General features: G+C 38.7%; 1 protein-coding gene across 1 annotated transcript in view; it reads right to left on the reverse strand.

Annotated features, from left to right (window-relative positions):
* The window catches only part of COPG2 (COPI coat complex subunit gamma 2), a 103,847-nt gene that overhangs the window by 43,177 nt on the left and 40,666 nt on the right, over positions 1 to 20,004 (reverse strand). Inside the window, exons 12-20 of the mRNA XM_049774318.1 lie at positions 17,589 to 17,777; positions 13,998 to 14,093; positions 13,387 to 13,630; positions 10,077 to 10,152; positions 8,507 to 8,610; positions 7,900 to 8,025; positions 6,843 to 6,905; positions 5,393 to 5,532; positions 3,536 to 3,707 (exon numbers count right to left, since the gene is read on the reverse strand). Coding sequence (XP_049630275.1) covers positions 3,536 to 3,707; positions 5,393 to 5,532; positions 6,843 to 6,905; positions 7,900 to 8,025; positions 8,507 to 8,610; positions 10,077 to 10,152; positions 13,387 to 13,630; positions 13,998 to 14,093; positions 17,589 to 17,777 — 1,210 coding nt within the window. The remainder of the gene's footprint in view (positions 1 to 3,535; positions 3,708 to 5,392; positions 5,533 to 6,842; positions 6,906 to 7,899; positions 8,026 to 8,506; positions 8,611 to 10,076; positions 10,153 to 13,386; positions 13,631 to 13,997; positions 14,094 to 17,588; positions 17,778 to 20,004) is intronic.

Consider the following 20,004-nt stretch of genomic DNA (forward strand, 5'->3'; position numbering starts at 1 on the left):
CTCTTTTGAGTACTTGAGTAAAATATCACAAATTTGTGCTTGGATTGAAAGAATGCATCCTAATGAGTGATTAGAGCTAAGCTAAAATAAAAAACTGACCATTTTTAGTGGAAGTTTTATATTAGTATAGTTTAAATATGGAGTGGAGATTACAGACTCAAAGAGTTCTAGTTCATCAGAACCCTGTGTTTACTTAAGTTAAAGCTGATGTTTAAGGAAATGGAGGGAGCAAGTTGAGAATTAAAGAATATGTAACAGAGTTGCTTTCTGGTTGACAACATCTGTAATAAAAACAGAAGTTTCTTTGGACAGTTAAAATTTTAGTCTATTTTCTATTGAATTTTAAAGCGAGTTCTCCAAATTTGTGGAATGGTTTGAGATGATGCAAAATATGTCATAAGCTCTGATAGTTTAATAATAAAGTAATATAAAATTAAAATAGCTCTAAATAGGCAGCCAAATAGGGCAAGTGCAGAGGTTCCAAGTGGAAAAATTAGTCAAAGGTGCATCTACAATATCTTTGCTGATACGGTAAATAATTGTGAGGAAAGAAAGTTGGGGGATGAAAAAAGTGTGCCAAGAAAGAAAAGGCTGAGGCTTTTCAAAAAATGTCTGAGTTAAGGGAGCAAGTGTTGAAAACAAGATTGTAAGTAGGATGAAGTTAATGAAGCCACTTGCTATTGAACACTTCCCATAATTGACTGTGATTTAAGGAAGTTAGGCTAATATCTCAATATTGGATTTAAGTAATATTTTCAGATGGTATGGTATGTATATTTACAAAGAGGAGTGTGAAAGTTTAAAGATAAAAGGTAAGAGTAACTGACAGGATTACTTTTCTCAAAAAGAGCAGAGGATGTGATTTTTGAACTGTGCAAGATTTGAATTTTTAAAGGGAACAATGGGAAAACTTGATAGTTTTAAACTGTAAACAATAGCTTCTGTTCTTTACTATGTATCTGGAGCCATGACCACACTTAATTCATTTCATCCTTATAACAGTTTACAAAGGCTTATTTACAGAAATTAAAAGTTGTTAAAATTATAGTCTATCATTATATCATAGCCAGAACTCAAATCTCAGTAATGTTTAACTCTAAAAACCTATATTTTTATTATGCTATATACAATTTTCAAGTTGAAGGAAATCACAATCTATAATTTCTGTTTCCTACAGTTTTCCTTATCTTACAGATAAGGAAAGTAAATTTTCTGAATGGAGACAGGTGATATATAGATCTTTAGATAATTGGTAAAATTCAGAATATGGCCATGGGAAAATAAAAAAAAGGAACTGCGTAAAATTTTGTTCTGTTACTATCTATGCCCTGGTTTTTTACTTCTATACATTGCACAGCTAAAATTCTGGATTCCCTATACATAAAAAATTTCAGAATTTCTGGCAAAGGCTAAAGAATAGAAAGGAGATTTTAAAAAGCAGGCACCAGATATATCAAATATAAATCAACCACAAAGTTTTAAAAATCACCATTTTCTTTCTCTAAAATGTAATATAAAAAATCTATAATGACGTTTTAGCAACAAACAGAAACACCGTTGAAAAGTAGAACAAAATTCTTTAAATGACAAATTCTTAGAAACAAAGTAAATAGCAACAATCAAGCAAGAGAGTCCGTAAGCCAGCAGACCAAAGGTTGAAACCTCTGGGCTGATTTTTAAAATCTACATTTCAAAAGAAATGAACTCCTTAGCATAAGGGGTCAGAAAAACTCTCTTCTTCTCTTGGTAGAAATGTTTTCTGTCGTTATTGTACTGTATGTAATTTCTGTGATTTTAATATTGCTGTTTCATGTATCTAGATGTTGTAAAACTGTATTTACTGTGTTCTGTTAAGACCACTCTGTGGAGTGGAGAGGCACCTGAGTTATCAGTTATCCAAGTGAACCTGGGGAAATGGAAGGAGAATAAAATTCTCAACTGGGAAGCATTGGATTCTTCATGGGTTCAGCGTCCTGCTTCCCTTGAAAATAAAGTGGTAATGCTATGGTACCCTGTGAAAGCTAAAAACTGAGAGGTACATTTGGGAAGGCACTTTGAAACAAGGAGATATAGTTACTGGAAAAAAAAATGCATATCAAGTGTAGAGAAACCTAGAATAACAATAGAGGTCACAGGGCTTCAGGGAGATAAGGCCCAGATACTACTGGCTTGGAACAAGGGCAAATGGAGCTAGCTTTACAGAGGAGACAGCCTTTTTACATGTTTAATGACTGGATGGTAAACTTAATTCAGACACACTGAACTAGAATAAGAGAGACCAGGAGAAAACATAAAGCTGAAAGGAAGTAGAACTAGAGAAAACCTTATCAGAGGATGAAAGGAGAGAATAATTTAAAGACAGATGGGCCTATACATGGAAAACAAAAACACAAACTGAAGGCCACAGAGGCAAGTGCCTTTCTACTCATAGGGGTACAGATCAAGGGTGGCTGCAGAAATAAGGTGAAGGCTCACACAGGGCCAGAGGGAACAATCTGGAGTTCAGACCAAGCCATGGTGCCAACTTGAATCTACCTCGTGTTAATCAGAGTGAGGAGCCTAGACTATCTTCCACCACAGATAAAGACTGGATGGGGTTCCCAGGAACATTGAAAGGAGGTGAGAAGGGTGAAAAGAAGGCAAGTTCAGCCTCAAATGTAACTGAACAATGATGACAAAGGATAACTATTTATCAGTACTTTTACAATTTCTTGTAACTGTAACTTCTTCAGTAATTGTACATTTTGTTAACTTTCATGTTTTGTTTTGTTGTTGTTTTCTCCTGTACTGCTAGTAAAGATTTTTTCCTGTTCTAGTAATAAAAATTGTTCAAAATGTAAACGTGATATGTGTGTTTATTTCTGGGAAAATCAGATAATCACTGCAGATAAATTGAAAATGGGACAAACAGGAGGGGCGAGTGAGTTACATGGGGAAAGGAAATCAAGTACAACCAGTACTTGTCATCCACAAGAGATGGAAGACCTCAATCCTCAAGTTTTTAAAGACAATTATTGGCATTATCACTTGTCTCAAAGGCCTCTCCCTAATTCCCACCTCCACAAAGTGGAGAATTATAAAGGCATTCTCAACTGTGGACACACAGATGTTGGCTAAACTACTTATTAGGTGGTTACATCCATTCAAGAGGCCAGCCTGTGGCAGAGAATTATCAGAAGTGATCAATTCTAAAATGCTAATAAAATAACAAGTCTATCCTCTGCACCAGCCTACCATGATACTTCGGAGGAGACCCGAGGGACCGAAACCTTCCAGGGTTGCGTGTTCTAACAGTTCTGACTCTACACTCAGGTTCTCTCTTAAGGCCCAATAGTCAGAAAGTTTTATACTGAGATTAGTGTTTCAATTATAGTAGTCCCCCATTTTGTGACACCATCATTATCACAACTTTCAGTCTGACAAAAAAAAAAAAAAAAAAAAGCCCTGAAGTCCAAAGATTTGTGAGATATTATAAGAGCACTGGGTGTAATGTACTCTCCATCAGAGAACTAGCTCCTCTCCCCTGGGTTCGTACCTGCTGTGGAGTCATCTTCAGGCAAATGAACCAGAGTGTAGCATATTCCTGGCTGGTTGTAAGGGAGGCTGGGAGCTGGGACGCAGCATAGCACCTCGTACGAATCTGATGGTTCCACCTGCACAATCACTTTCTCCAAAAGCTGGTCGTTGAGAGTGTTGGTACAGTCAAACTGACAAGTAGCAAATAGGAAAGTGTATGAATGACAAGAACTACTAAGTACAATGTCCCCTTCCTTTCTCCCTAATCACCCCAAAACCACAGCTCAGATCGAGAACTCACTACACTTTCCATCTCCAAATAATACTGCTGGAAAAATTACCTGTTGCATGCTGCTGACACCAGTTCAATCCCTGGTGCCCTGTATCCCCTGAGCACTACCAGGTACTGCCCTGGTGGTCCTGGGCCACCACAAGGGCCCAAGGAGTACTACATTCTCAGCCCTTTCCTTCAACCATTGGCTGGGTTAGTCATAAATTAACTGCAGGAAGGGGAGGCCCACTTTCCTAAGCACCACTTTGGAGGACTCTCACCAAAATATACAGTGCTACTAGTCTTCTAAGATTTTTCTTTAGACAAAACAACTTTACAGGGCCCTGATGTGGTGATGCCTCAGTCTCATGGTTTCAGGGGTGAGCATAGCCTAGTGTGGGTGGGGCTGGATGTGGGGGTCCTGACCAACATTAATTTTTTTGGTTTTTGGGTCACACCTGGTAGCGCTCAGGGGTTACTCCTGGCTCTATGCTCAGAAATCACTCCTGGCAGGCTCGGGGGACCATACGGGATGCCGGGATTCGAACCACTATCCTTCTGCACCAAGGGCAAATGCCTTACTGCTGTGCTATCCCTCGGGCTCCAGTCCTGACCTACATTGCCAAGTTTGTTTTGCTTTGTTTTGTTTTACTTTGTTTTATGTTTTTGGGCCATGCCCAGTGGTACAAGGGTTTACTCCTGACTGTGCACTCAGGAATTAGTTCTAGCATTCTCAGGTGACCATGTGGAATACCAATAATCAAAAACAGGTTAATTGCAATTAAGGCAAATGCCCTACCTGCTGTACTATCTCTCCAGCCTCCCAATGCCAATTTTTATTGAAAAACAAAACCAGACCAAAGTCAGTTACCTTCAGTATCTCATCACATTCCTCATCCCCACCTTCTCCCAAGTAATACCTGATTATCCAGTTTATCTTCAATAAGAATCTTATCAGATTTGTTGGTCAAAATCCCTCATCTTTGATATTTCATCTTAGTAAGTTACCTTCCACTGGTTACTACCCAGGATTCTTAAATATTCATCCCTACTTTTATTGTTATATTCAAAACAGATCCTCATTTTATACAAATCTCTTTTCCTCTACTGCAAAAGTTCCTGAGTAAAACTGCTTTGAACTACTTTGATCAGTATCTGATTTTTTTCTATACTGAACAGCCATCAGTGAAATTGAATTGACATTACAACTCAAAATCAATTTGTGGGAAAAAAAAAGACATTTGTTCTTGAGGTTTTTTTGTTTATATTATTCATCAGTTGTTTGTTTTTTCTGAGACTGAATTCTACCCAAGATGGGAGAGGAGTCTGGTATCCGTCTGAAAATCTAATTAAAATCCAAATTCTTTGAATTATCAGTTAGTTTATACTGTTATGTTAAGTGAGGGCTATCTTTTAATAGTTTATAGTTTACATTAGCCAACTTGAGACACTTCAGTTTTATGTCCCTTTAATCATCAAAAGATACCCATCATCCTAAGGCATTTTTATAGCTAAGAATTAGCTATAAATATAATTATCTCTAGAGGAACAAGAGCATAAGCGAAGGGGAAGCTTATTCATGCCCAGTGATGGTCCATATCTCACCTGGAACACAATGTGATTGGTAAACATGTGCTTGACACAACGCACAAAATACTCTGTTTCTGCTTCTGTGAGTTGAACAGGCTCAGAAGACTTGAACAGAGGGCCTAGATTCATAAATTCAGGAATGGCAGCCAATTGGTCTGTCAAGAATAAAAGGAAAGAAAAAGCAGTTAAAAACTAAGATGGTTCTCTGTGCCTGCCAGGGGCGATTTTTGAACATAGAGCCAGGAATAACCCCTGAGCGCTGCCGGGTGTGACCCAAAAAACAAAAGACATTCTTGCAATAATTATAAGAGCAAAAGAGAGGGGGGCTGGAAGGTTCAGATCATGACATGAAGCTCACCACTAAGAGTGATGAGTACAGTTAGAGAAATTAACTACATTGAGAACTATCCTAACAATGAGAATGTATGAGGGAAATAGAAAGCCTGTCTAAAGTACAGGCGGGGGTGGGGTGGGGAGGAGGGAGATTTGGGACATTGGTGATGGGAATGTAGCACTGGTGTGTGGGGTCTTCTTTACATGACAGAAACCCAACCACAATCATGTTTGTAATCAGGGTGTTTAAATATTATTAAAAAAAAAAAACTAAGATGCGGGGGCCAGAGAGATAGCATGGAGGCAAAGCGTTTGCCTTGCATGCAGAGTGTCAGCAGTTCGAATCCAGGCATCCCATATGGTCCCCTGAGCCTGCCAGGAGCGATTTCTGAGCATAGAGCCAGGAGTAACCCCTGAGAGCTGCTGGGTGTGACCCAAAAACAAACAAAAAACAAAAACAAAAAAAACCAATAACAACAAAACAAAAATAAGATGAGAAGACAGGGAAAAGCATTAACTCTGAGTGCTGAAGATAGTTAAGCTTCAGTAACCTGCTTACTAGTTGAACACAGAACTGAATATCTTCTTTAGCTTGAGTGAAAAAGTCATTTATATTCTGGATTACTTAAAGTCAACAGAAGAAATTAAATTCCTAATATCGCAGAATATGACTTCCCTGTTAAATAGAAATAAGAATATGATTTCTAAGATTGAAATTGAATAGAAAATGGAGCTTTTTCTCAGAGACTCTAGATACAGGGGTCTTCAAACTACGGCACACGGGCCACATATTGTATTTATTCCCATTTTGTTTCTTCACTTCTAAATAAGATATATGCAGTGTGCATAGAAATTTGTTCATAATTTTTGTTTTTACTATAATCTGGCCCTCCAACAGTCTGAAGGACAGTAAACTGGCCCCCTGTTTAAAAAGTTTGAAGACCCCAAGTCCATGAGGTTGTCACTAGCAACTGCACAAACACACACACACACATACACACACACACACACACACACACACACACATCTACTTTGTTGAGAATTCATCAAATTAATTGTATAAAAATAAGAGACTTCATTCTATTTAAAATGTCTAGTTTTAAGACTTTCACTCCTATCCATCATTCCATACCTTGAAAAATGTCTTGCCTGGAAGGAGCCAACTTCTCGGGCTTAGTAGCAATCAGTGTGATTTCTACAAAGACAAGTATCAGCAACCAAGTGAGCCTCCCTCCAACTAGCAAGCAAAAAATGCAAACTACAAAAGCAGAAACTTCTAGAGAGATATGGACCGATTGTTAAATCAATAGCTTTTGTCACATTTTTGGTGTACTTAATACGATCACAGGTATTAAGTACAATAAATCAGTGAAATCACTTTATGAAATAGGCAAACATTAAAAATACCGAATGTACTTTAAAGGGTAAGGACATCTTAAAAATATTCTTAATAGGATGAAAAATATACAAAGCAAGGGTTGTCAGTATTCAAGTGGGGAAACTATTTGTATAATATCAACAGAAAACTTAAATTATTAAAATTATCCACAAGATCTTTTCATTCTCAGTTTTCAACCCTAGCCACTTCTTTTTGTTTGTTTGTTTTTTTGAGTTATAAGTAACTTTATAACTTAGGGTAGGGACAGAGAGCTAGTACTAGGGTTAAATGCTTGCTTTGTATGTAAATAACCCTAATTTGATCCTTGGCATTGGACATGATCCCCTGAGCCCTGCCAGGAGTATGCCCTGAACACAGTATCAGAGGCAAGCCCTAAGCATTATTGAAGGAGGTCCCAAAACAAACAAGGAAACAAACAAATAATAAATATTTTGGAGGGAATGTATCTTATGATTTTGTCCTATATTTCTCTTAAGACAAACATCCTATAGAGCCAAATGCAGTAAGAAGTTATTAACTTGGTAAATTATTTTTAAAAGCTATGGTGAAATTACTGCTGATCTAGTGACAACTCACTAAAAAGGTGTAAGACTCAGCATTAAAAAAAAGCTTCAACCTGATCTGTATCCCAGATCTTTGCTTACATGTGAAAACTAGTAAGGTTGAAAAAAAACCTAACAAAAATCCACTATGGTTTACAATTAGGAGTGTCAGATAAAAGCAGTATTAGGGGAAATATGCAAACAGCTCAGAAAACAGTAAAACACAGAAAAACTGAGAGTCCACTTACCTGTTTTCTGTTCAACAATGGGAGTCATAGCAAGAGGAACAGACTTCATGTCAAAGGGCTTTTCTGAAGGCTCCAGTGTGTACTGGTGTAATGCTTTTTCCATCCCTGGCACAGAGACAGTCAGACCTACGAAACAGAGAAATCTCAGTATTATAACCTGGCCAATTTCAGGGTCCAGACGGAACTAGATTTGTAATATTTATTTAAGCTTTCTGAAAGAAGAGACAAACATAACCACATAATTTATAACTCAATTAGAAATAAAGGCTAGCACATAAAACTGCCTTGTGTTCACAAAAGCTGAGGAACATATCGTAAAAATGTCAACAAAACTTAAGTTATCTTCCAGAAAAGAAGGCAATGTGGCCATCTGGCAACAACAGCAGCCTATGAAATGGGGGGGAGGAGAGTCAAACTGAATCAAGGGGGATCTCAAGCCATAGTCTCTGGACCCTTAAGAGATTTGAGGCTGCCAGAGAAATGGAAATACATTCAGTACAGCCCAGGCATTTTGCTTGGTGAGGTCAGTTCCTATTCTCAGAAAGATGCCTCTGAGATATCAACTGGGGGACAGAAACATATCTGTGCATTCTTGGCTCTCACAGACCATTGAAGATATATGTAGCATTCAGTGCCATCTGCCTCTGCTGCAGCACATTCAGATAGAAGGTAGCTCTGTCCCGTACCTCGTCATCAGTATCCATCATGCACCTGTCCAGAGATACACAACAGGAATGACATAGCACCCTACAATCCTCCAGTAACTAGGACGAGAGAGAGAGAGAGAGAGAGAGAGAGAGAGAGAGAGAGAGAGAGAGAGAGAGAGAGAGAGAGAGAACAGGAGAGAGAGAGAGAGTACAGGAGAGACAGAGAGAGAGAGAGAGAGAGAGAGAGTGTGTGTGTGTACAGGTATCCAGCATATGCCTTATATGTGGTTGACCCCACTTTGACCTCCAGAACCACATAGTCCTCTGATCATGACTGGACATAGCCTTTGAGACTCCCTAACTACAGCATGGATGACCTATGTGTAACCTCTGGTACCACAGACCCCATGCAGTACAGAATCCTTGGCCCTCACTTTGAGTCACTTTGAGCAAGAGTTACTGGGAGGGGCCCACAGACCTCCTGGGTGTCCTAGGAGGACCCACCACAGACCCCAGCAATATTTCCAACAGCTTTTTCATTCAAATTGCAGAAAATAATTCAAGGTACTGATAATCATCTTTATAAAAAGACTCAAGAGTAGGAGCCAGAGTAATAGCACAGCAGGTAAGCGTCTGCCTTGCACGTGACTGACCTGGGTTCAATCTCCTGCATTCAATATGGTCCCCCAAGCCTGCCAGTGCAGAGCTTGGAGTAACCCTGAACACCGCTGAACCCAAACAACAATAAAAAAAATGAAAAAAGAGTCAAGAATGGATCCCAAACCCTCCACAATTCCTGGGTACTAATTTTGGTTAGTAAAGAAACAATGTTTTTATGAATCAGACACAATACATAATACAGTAAAATAATTAGAAAGAGCCCAATAACATGAGGCAATAATTAATAGCCTTTACTGGGTCTGTAACCACTTAACCTGATTAAATTTTAAAGGCTTATATTTCAATGGGTGTTTGATTCCTGGCATCAATCATAGAAATAAAAACAAAAACAAAAACAAAGAAAAGGTGTGGGGGATGGCAGGATATTATACTTTACGAAGATACTGAAAAGCTTTCAGAATCCATTGTTACCACTCAAATGGCAATTTGTTTTATTTAACCCAGTCAGCCCCATGGCTTCTAATTCTGTGGTAATTATAAGATGTAATCAAAGTGTTTGCTAAAGAAGCTCTTTCCCTCCTCAAGCTGGGAGTCATGGAGACCATAAAAAGCTACTATTTTCAATGCGTTCTTGAGAATCACTTAGAAGTTGGTCCCTATTACATAGTGGCAAATATATTTTCCAAAATTAATCCACGAGAAATTCAAAGTCAAATTCTGCATTTAGCCAGGACACACAGAATGACCACACAGAGATAGAAAATGGTATCTGCTCTGGCTTGCTCCATGACTTTGACTCATATGCCCTGGGATGCATTTCAATATGGTATGATAGGATAGGAAGGCCCAGTCACAACTGAGCATGTGGACTCCTTTAAAAAAGGAAGAACACAACGGAGAAAGACTTACCTCTCTAAGAGTACAATGATGCTTGGGAGAAGATTCTCATTCTGTGCCCCAAATTTAGCCAACGCACTCACAGCAGCTACAAATGAAATAATAAAATGAAGCAACATTGAAAAATTCTGGCTTCTCGGAGTTAAATCAATCATTAAAAAAAAAAAAGTAGAGCATTTGCCTTTGTACAGCCCAATCTGAGTTTAATCTTTGGCATCCCATATGGTACCGAGTCCTGCCAAGAGTGAGCCCAGAGTGAAACACCAGGGTTAGCCTTGAGCATGGCTGGGAATAATCTAAACCACCAATGCACCAGCCCCCCCCCAGGCAAAACAGGAGAAAGCCCCCACATCTGGTAGGGAAAGATCTCATTATTTTACTGTGTTTCCTGGTCTTAATTCTTTGATCCATTTCAGCACAAACAGAACTCTATAAGCCAGGAGAGCCTTCTTTGCACTAAGAAAAAGAAAATCTCTGAGTTACTCTTTATCTGGATAATAACCTTATCTATGCCACCTGGATAAAAACTAAGCTCTCAGCTCCTTTTAATGGCTAGAAGCTTAAGAAGAAATGTTATTTATAAAAATTATCTTAATTCAGCAAATATTTATTGCTCACCTAACTTTTTGTCAGGAATGTTGTTAGGTGCTGGTAGTAGAAAATTAAGACACCTGCCCCCTGACCTCAAGCAGTTGCACTCTTGGGAGAAAGACAGGCAAGTAATGAGATCAATTACAACAGAGCAGAGTAAGTCCATGGCAGAAGGGATGTGAGATTACATGTGAGTACATACAAAAGATCTTAAATCAGAATTAGGATGAAGAAGTAGGTAAGGTGTTGATACTGATTACTTATACTCAATTTTGAAGAACAAGGAGAGTTAATCAGAGGGAAAAAGACAAGAGACAGAGAGAAGAATAAGTGTGAAAGTCCTTGACCCAGAAAAGAAAGTAAAGCCTTATGTATTCACTGGGATGAGACACAGGAACAGGGTTAGAGAACCAGAGGAAATAAGAGCCTGGAGAGAAACAAAAATAGGTTATGGTGTCATTTCAAAGTTATAAGTAGTAGATGTCATACACAGAATGACTATATGTCTGAAAGAAAATTTTTATAGCAGAATGAAGAATAGAGTGAGAACTAGCAGAAGGCAGAGGTGTTGGACATTTGAAACAGAGGAGATGCTAAAGCAGTACCCATGAAATTTAGGGGAAAAGAGGAAAATTAAAGGATACCAGATTGACAGAATTTTGGTAAAGAATGGCGGGGGTGGGGTGGGGATACACCATAAAATAGTGTTTCTGTCTTCCCTACTGAAGTGCTGATAAAGGTGAACCTTTTGGTTTGGTTAGTTTGAATTTCAATTCAGTTTCAAGTGTCACAGAAAGCAGAATATACAATTCAGAAAAGAGATGTGACTGTCACAGCACATGTGAGCTGAGAGAGAGAGAGAGAGAGAGAGAGAGAGAGAGAGAGAGAGAGAGAGAGAGAGAGAGAGAGATCACTGTGAAGAATGAGTGTTCTGAGAACACAATGTTGTCAGGAAAACTCCTAAGGAGAGCAAGCTAATTCTTAGAAGGTGTCTATTTTTCTTTTTCTTCTTTTAAAATAAATTTTACAGGAGAATATTCTTCTGAGAGCTTTCATCATTCAACTTAACAAAACTGACCTTAAAAATTAAAAACAGGGGCTGGAGAGGTGGTACTAGAGATAAGGTGTCTGCCTTGCAAGCTCTAGCCAAGGAAGGACCTCGGTTCGATCCCCCCGAATCCCATATGGTCCAAGCGCTTAGCCCGCAGTAACCTCTGAGCATCAAATGGGTGTGGCCCCCACCAAAAAAATAAATAAATACAACCAATAAATAAAAACAACCAAAAATAACCAAACAGGCCACTGTATACACCAAGAAAAGAAAGTTTTATAAAGTATTTAGTCAAGTGTATCAAAGTTACTGAGAGAGAGAGAGAGAGAGAGAGAGAGAGAGAGAGAGAGAGAGAGAGAGAGAGGGAAGGAGGGAGGAAGGGAGAGGAAGGGGGAGAGGGAGGAAGGGAAGGGAGGGAGGAAGGGAGAGAGGGAGGCAGGGAAGGGAGGAAGGAAGGAAGAGAGGGAGGCAGGGAGGGAGAGAGGGAGAAAGAAGAATAAGTCTGCCATAGAGGCAGGCAGGTGGGGGAGATCGAGAGAGGGAGAAAAACTGGGGACATTGGTGCCTGGAAATATGCACTGGTGAAGACATGGCTGCTGGAACATTGTATGAATGAAACTCAATCATGAACAACTCTGTAACTGCATTATCTCATGGTGATTCCATAAAAAAAAAAAAAGAAGTGAACAAAATTTAAAAAAATATATAAAGTACTTGACTTGATTTCTCAGCCACCTTATAATTAAAAAAAAAAGAAAAGAAATTTTCGGGGCCAGAGGGATAGCACAGTGGTAGGGCATTTGCCTTGCATATAGCCAACCCAGGATGGACCTGGTTCGATGCCTGGCATCCCTATGGTTCCCTGAGCCTGCCAGGAGTGATTTCTGAGTGCAGAGCTAGGAGTAACCCCTGAGTAGGTGTGGGCCAAAAACAAAAAAAAAAAAAAAAAAGAAGAAAAAAAAAATGTTCAGGGCCAGGTAGTTTTGACCTGCCATGTGTGAAGCACATGGGTTCAATCCCTGGTAATACACACTCACACAAGCACTTTCACACACATACATACCACACACGAAGAACAGTACATGCACCCCCACTCCCACACAGGAAAAAAAGCTCCCAGTGTTACTTCAGAGAGAGAGACAGCAAAGTAGATTCCAATTAATTGAAGAGAAAATAGAAAAGGGTCATGAGGGAAGCTAGTACTAATGGCTGCTTCAAGTTTCTCTGACAGGGCAGCAGAGCCTGTAGCTGGTGTGACATTGGCTGAACGGAGGGTCAAGTATATTTGTAATGGTAGAGATTTGAACCTATTCAGATGCTAAAGGAAAGGAAAGAGAGAAGTAAAGAAGTTCCTATTGAAATAGTTAATTACACACACACACACACACACACACACACACACACACACACACACACTATGACTAGTCCTGTGAAAGACTACATAATGTGATTATCAGTTTTTCTGACATACTGAAAGTCCAGCATTATCTGCCACTAATCTAAGGCAAAAATAAGTTTGACAGCTGCGATATAGCCAGGAACAGTGTATATGATGCCTATGGCATCACCAATAAGCACTTCAAACTTCCTTTTCTGATATCAAACTGCCCTCCCTGGGTCCCCTCTAGAGGAGAGAATTTCAAAAGCAGTTCCACTGTGATCAGCGTTCCAACAACTCACCAGCACGGACAGCTTCATTCTCTAGGACAACCCTATTAAAGATAAAGCGGATGTACTTGGAGGGGACAGGAGTCCTAGGGCCCTCTTTGCCCAACAAGTGAAGAATCTTGGTAGCCAGAACGGTATGTTCACAGTCCTCAATGAATTCACAGAGGTGGGCAAGCCCCACTTCTTTACTCTCAGGGTTCTCTTCCACAATGCTAATGATGCAGTCCACAATGGCACGCTTATACTCAAAACCTCCCTGGAGAAAACAAAAATTTGCCGTCATTCTCCACATCCTTTGTGGGAGAGAGGTTGATTCTCAGGGCACATGCTTGTAGCATTCAAGTCTTGTATCCCCTCCCTTAGGAAAGAAACAAGAAACACAAAGGGGAGGGGGGAGAGAGAGACAGAGAGACACAGAAAGAGACAGAGACAGAGAGAAAAATAGAGAGTTGGCAAGAGGGAAGTACTTGCTGCAAGAGCAGGTTCCATAGAGATAAGTTAAGCACCAGAATCCCACCCCAGTATTCAAAAGAAACATTGAGAAGCTAAAGAAATTGGAAGCTAGGAGGAAGCCCAGGGCTTGAAGAGAGCAGGTTCCTAGCACCGGAAACTCATCCACCTACGTCATCCCGGAGCATGTTGGAGAGGAAGGTCATCATGACGCTGTGCTTCCGGGGGTATTTCTGACACAGGGTACTGATGGCCTGGACGACTACCACCTAGGGAAAACCAGAGACAGGACTATCAGTTTCTTAAATTCTCCACTCGGTACACTGTCCCTCTTTGCTACAGGTAAAGAAAAATCATTTTGTAGTTATCTAAACGGACTATGGTTTTTTTTGGAAATAGACAAGAAGACTTTAAGACAAACAAAACAAACAAACAACATAAAATGAAATTTTGTTCAAGAAACTATGTCCTCTAGAGCAGAGTGACAGTACTTTGTGAGGGTCACTTGCCTTGCATGAGGCAACCTGGTTTGATCCCTGGCATCTCAGAGTCCCCAGAGAACTGCCAGGAGTGATTCCTGACTCAGAGGTAGAAGTAAACTCTGAGTATTGCCAGGCATGGCACACAAAAACAAACAAACAAACAAAACAAAACAAAACAAAAAACAAAAAAACCATGTCCCTTTAATTTAAGTAAATAAAAAGTTTTAAGTGAATAGTAAAGATAAAAAGCTTAAACAGAGGGCCTGGAGAAATAGCACAGCAGCGTTTGCCTTGCAAGCAGCCGATCCAGGACCAAAGGTGGTTGGTTCGAATCCCAGTGTCCCATATGGTCCCCCGTGCCTGCCAGGAGCTATTTCTGAGCAGACAGCCAGGAGTAACCCCTGAGCACCACCGGGTGTGGCCCAAAAACCAAAAAAAAAAAAGCTTAAACAGAGAAATAAAGTTGCCAAGATATCATTTCACAAAGTTTCCATGGGGGAAGTTTATTACAGCTTTAAAGACACAGACCAAGAAGGGAGACAAGTGTGAGATTTTACCCTTCCTGAAAGCTCATCAGTAGCCAATCACAGATTCAGGGCTTTGAGTAGAAAACATCAAGCTCTAGAAATGGGGGGGAGGGGGGTTGTGTTGGTGGGGGGGATGGTAGGAGCTGGAGCATTTTAGTTTCCTCAGTTTCCTCAGCACCAGTTATCACAAGGTGATGAAAGGGACCAGATAATACTACATCTGCTGTCGCTGCATTGCAAGGGAAGAACTATGCAGAAAGGAATTTGAAGGCTTCGCAATGGACAGTGCAGTACGCATGTCTGTCCTTGGTTCTGACTGGAAACCTACACTAAGTTTGGACACTAAGTATGTTTGCTTTGTACTCTAGAGGGAGCACTAGCTAAATCTTCCAGGTCTGTAAAGAAATCTGCCCTTTCAGGAAGAGAGGGACACTATGTCTTCTAAGACTGAAAAATACCTCACTCTACACAAAGGGAACAAACTAGAATAGAAGGAAACAGATGGCAGATCATGCCTGACTTTTAAGAGGTGCAGAAGTGCAAGAAATTCAAGGGGATTAAGAAATGTCTTCTATCCAACATACAGTCCCAAATCTACAGACAGAATTTTAGAGCATAGAAAGTGAGACCATTAATGAATGTTTGTGCTATAATTCTAATATATGATCATCAATACAAAATTCTAATATATTAGACTAATAGACTATTGTAGTAACAGAATAATATAGCACATGAGATGGGTTTAAATGAGAATAGTTCAATATTAATCATTATTGATATTATTCAACACACTGATCTGTACAGAGAAATATCATATTCCTATTGAAGGCTGAAAAGCCTTTAATAAATTGAAAAGTCTATTCCTAGTCTCATTCATCTATGGATTTTAAGAAAAATAAAAGACATTATTGTGAAAATGCTCAAAGACAATAGAGATGAGAGCTAGAAGGACCAGCTCAAGATATGAAGCTTACCACAAAAAATGGTGAGTGCAGTTAGAGAAATAAGTACACTAACAATTATCATGACAATGGTAATGAGTGAGAGAAGCAGAATGCCTGTCTCGAATACAGGCAGGGGTGGGGGAGGAGAGAGATGGGGGCATTAGTGGTGGGATGTTGCACTGGTGAAGGGGGTGTACTGTTTATGACTGGAACCCAGCTACAATCATGCTTGTAACCATGGTGTTTAAATATATTATTTAAAAATAAAAATAAAAGTCTATTCCTAGGGGCCGGGCGGTGGCGCTGGAGGTAAGGTGCCTGCCTTACCTGCGCTAGCCTAGGAGACGGACCGCGGTTCGATCCCCCGGCGTCCCATATGGTCCCCCAAGCCAGGAGCGACTTCTGAGCGCATAGCCAGGAGTAACCCCTGAGCGTTACCGGGTGTGGCCCAAAAACCAAAAAAAAAAAAAAAAAAAGTCTATTCCTAGTAAAGCCTTCAAAAATAAAACAGGAATTGATTAACTCTTCCACTGCATTCACACACAATCTTTAAAGAAATACATAAGGTATTTACATCTCCATTATTATGTAACACTAACCTGGAAATGTCAGCCAATGTAATTAGAAAAAATGAGATGAATAAAGATTATACATAAATCTATATTTACAGATGTCAAGATAGAATACCTGGAAGCCCTAGAGAATCAATGATCAAACTAATTTAAACGAGTTGGCATGATAGCAGGGTACAAAATTAACATGCAAAAGGAAATGCTATTCATTGTCTTTTATGTATCTTATTCACACATTAATAATCATTCATCATTAACATAAATTAATAATCAATTAGCAGTAATTATCATAGTAATATTATTAATAATTAATAATTGATGTCTTTATGTATACTATTCATACATTGATCAGCTAATGGATATAACAAATAAAATATAAACCTCAAAATACTCCTAAAAGGCACACATGCAGAATTGGACAAATTAAAAGTAATCTCATGTTCTTGGTTAAGATGTCTTAACATTAAATAGCTATTTTTCCCAATTTAAATAAATGTAATGTAATTCTAATTTTTAAGCTAATGAGATTTTTAAAAATAAAAATATACAAATTAGACAAAAAGAGATTAAAGGAAAAATAAACACCTAAGAACAGCTAAGAGGCAATAAGCATTAAGAATTATGAGAGGTCTAGGACAGACATTAATATATCCTAAAAATTTCAGTATATAAAATAGTATAAAATTCTAATACATGAACAACAAAACAGAATAAAACGTTCAGATATAAGCCCAAATATATAATTTCAGTATATAATAAAGACGTTCATTCAAATCACTGGAGCAAAGATCATTTCCCTTTTACATTTATTTTTGTTTTGGGGCCAAACCCATCAATGCACAGGGGCTTACTCCTGGCTCTATGCTCAGAGATAACAGTGATCACCATATAAGGTGCTGAGGACTGAACCCAGGTAGGCTATGTGCAAGACAAGTACCCTATCCACTGTACTATCACACCAGACCCATTCTTTTTACTTTCAAGTCTTTATTGTTGTGAGTATTGTTATAAGAAGTGGAATCTGAAGAAGATAAGAAGGAAGGCCTACAAGACTTCGATTTAGAGTTAGTTCTTCAAGACAGCTGGTTCTGTCCTAGGATCACATTTCTTTAATTTTTTCCAATTTTATTTAAAAACCATGGTTTGCAAAGTTGTTCATAATACCATTATTGCGGTCATTCAATGTTCCACAATCTGGGTTGGGAGTGGGGAGGGAAATAATCATATCTGAGCCCTTACCTTGAACTCATCAGAGATTTCGGACACAAAAGACGATATCTGCTTCATGAGCCTGTCCACACTGCTCTCACTTCCTGTTTTGAGAAGTGTAGTAATGGCCAAAGTAGCAATGCTTCTGTTGGAATCTGTGATCAAGTTTTCTAGGTCCAGATTGCAGACAATCACTGCAGAGGGGTGTTTCATTGCCATCTGTGGGAAGGCAAGAGAAAAAAAAGTAAAGAAAAGTTCTGCTACTGACAAGAACTTTATAAAATAAAGGAAGAACAAAGTGAAAATTTGAACTAAATAAACTAGGTTTTCAAAAGGTAAATGGTTATGATGGGGAAGGGAAGGAGATAATCTAAGTGCTGGGGCATATGGGCAAAACCTTAAGCTCTAGCTCCAAAACAGATGGCCATGCCCCCTATGCATCCCTAGGTATAGCCCTGGTGACTGTCAAAACCATGGGTGTTGCCACGGTGGGCAGCCCCAGAGTACCACTGGCCATGACCCATGTTAAAATAAACTTGGGAGATCTAAATGAGATAATCTAATAAAATCAAATGGAATACTTATTATTCCAGTTGATAATCTAATGTATAATATCTTTTAAGACAAAGTATCACCTGTCATAATATCACATTAGCACCTTCTCTTGCTATATTTTACCACTGTAACATCAGTATATCCCAACCTTTTATTGTAGCTGGCCCGCTTTTTCTTATTGTACTATTTACATTTATCTCTACTAAATATTAAAACATAAGAGTTAACATGGTAAATATTACTCAACAAGGATGGTTGAAAATGTATCACTTAGGCACTACTGTGAATGGGATTTTTTAAATGTCTATTTATTCTCATTAATTATTTGTATATTAGAAGGCTGTGGATTTTTGCGTGTTTATTTTGTAGACTGCCACTTTGCTATACAATATATTGTTTCTAGAAGCTTTCTGGTAGTCTTTAGGATTTTCTCAATATAGGATCATGTCGTCTGCAAACAGTTCAAACATCCTTTCTATCTGGGTGCCCTTGATGTATTTTTTTCTTGCTAGACTGCTATGACAAGTACTTTCAGTAATATGTTGAATAGAAATGGAAAGAGGAAGCATACTTGTCTTATCCCAGATTTTAGAGAAAAGGTTTCCAGTTTTTTCTCATTGAGTATAGTATTTGCCATAGGCTTGTAGTAAATAGCCTTAATTATATTGAGAATGGTTCCTTCTATTCCCATCCTCTTGAATTTTTATCACGAATGAGTGTTGGACTTTATCAAATGCTTTCTCTGCATCTACTGATATGATCATATGATTAATTTTTTTCTTTTGTTGATATGATGTTCATTGACTTGAATATGTTAAACCATCCTTGCATCTCTGAAATGAATCTACTTGGTTATGGTATATGATCTTCTTGATGAGATGTTGGATCCTATTTGCTAGCCACAGAAACTCAAGTACCTTGGAGTCAACTTAAATAAAGAGGTAAAAAGACCATGCAAGGAAAATTACAAAACACTTCTTCAAGAAATAAAAGAGGACACGAGGAAATGGAGACGTAAATGATGGATGGGGAGGATTAACATAATTAAAATGGCAATACTCCCCAAAGCATTGTAAAGACTTAATGCAATCTCTCTAAGAATACCCATGACATTCCTCAAAGAAGTGGGTCAAGCACTCCTGAAATTCATTTGCAACAATGAATGCCCAATAATAGCTAAAGCAATTCTTAGGGAAAAAGAAGATGGGAGGCATTATTTCCCCCAACTTTAAATTGTACTACAAAGCAATAGTCATTAAAACATACTACAAAGAAACAGTCATTAAAACAGCACGGTATTGGAATAAAGACAGATCCTCAGATTAATGGAATAGACTTGAGTATTCAGAGAATGACCCCCAGACATACAACCAATTAATCTTCAATAAAAGGGTAACAAATACAAGATGGAGCAAGGAAAGCCTCTTCAACAAGTGGTGTTGGGACAACTGCTCAGCCACATGGAAGAATGCAAACTCAGACCTCTCTTACCATGCACAATGCATCAAGCACAAAGGTCAAATCAAAATGAGTTAAAGGCCTTGATATAAGACTCAAAACTATAAGGTATTTAGAAGGAAACAGGAAAAACACTCCATGATATTGAGACTAAAGGCATTTTCAAGGAGGAAACACCACTGTTCAAGCAAAGATAAACAAATAGAATTACATTAAACTGAGAAGCTTCTGCACTTCAAAGGAAACAGACTATAATACAAAGGCCATCCACAGAATGGGAGAAACTATACACCCAAAACCATCTGAAAAGGGGCTAACACCTAAGATATATAAGGTACTAACAGAACTCAACAACAACAACAACAAAAACCACATCTAATACCATCCAAAATATGGTGAAAAGAAATAGACATTTCCTCAAAGAACAGAAAGT

The sequence above is a fragment of the Suncus etruscus genome, chromosome 1, assembly GCF_024139225.1.
Source record: "Suncus etruscus isolate mSunEtr1 chromosome 1, mSunEtr1.pri.cur, whole genome shotgun sequence".
In the NCBI taxonomy this organism is placed as follows: domain Eukaryota; kingdom Metazoa; phylum Chordata; class Mammalia; order Eulipotyphla; family Soricidae; genus Suncus; species Suncus etruscus.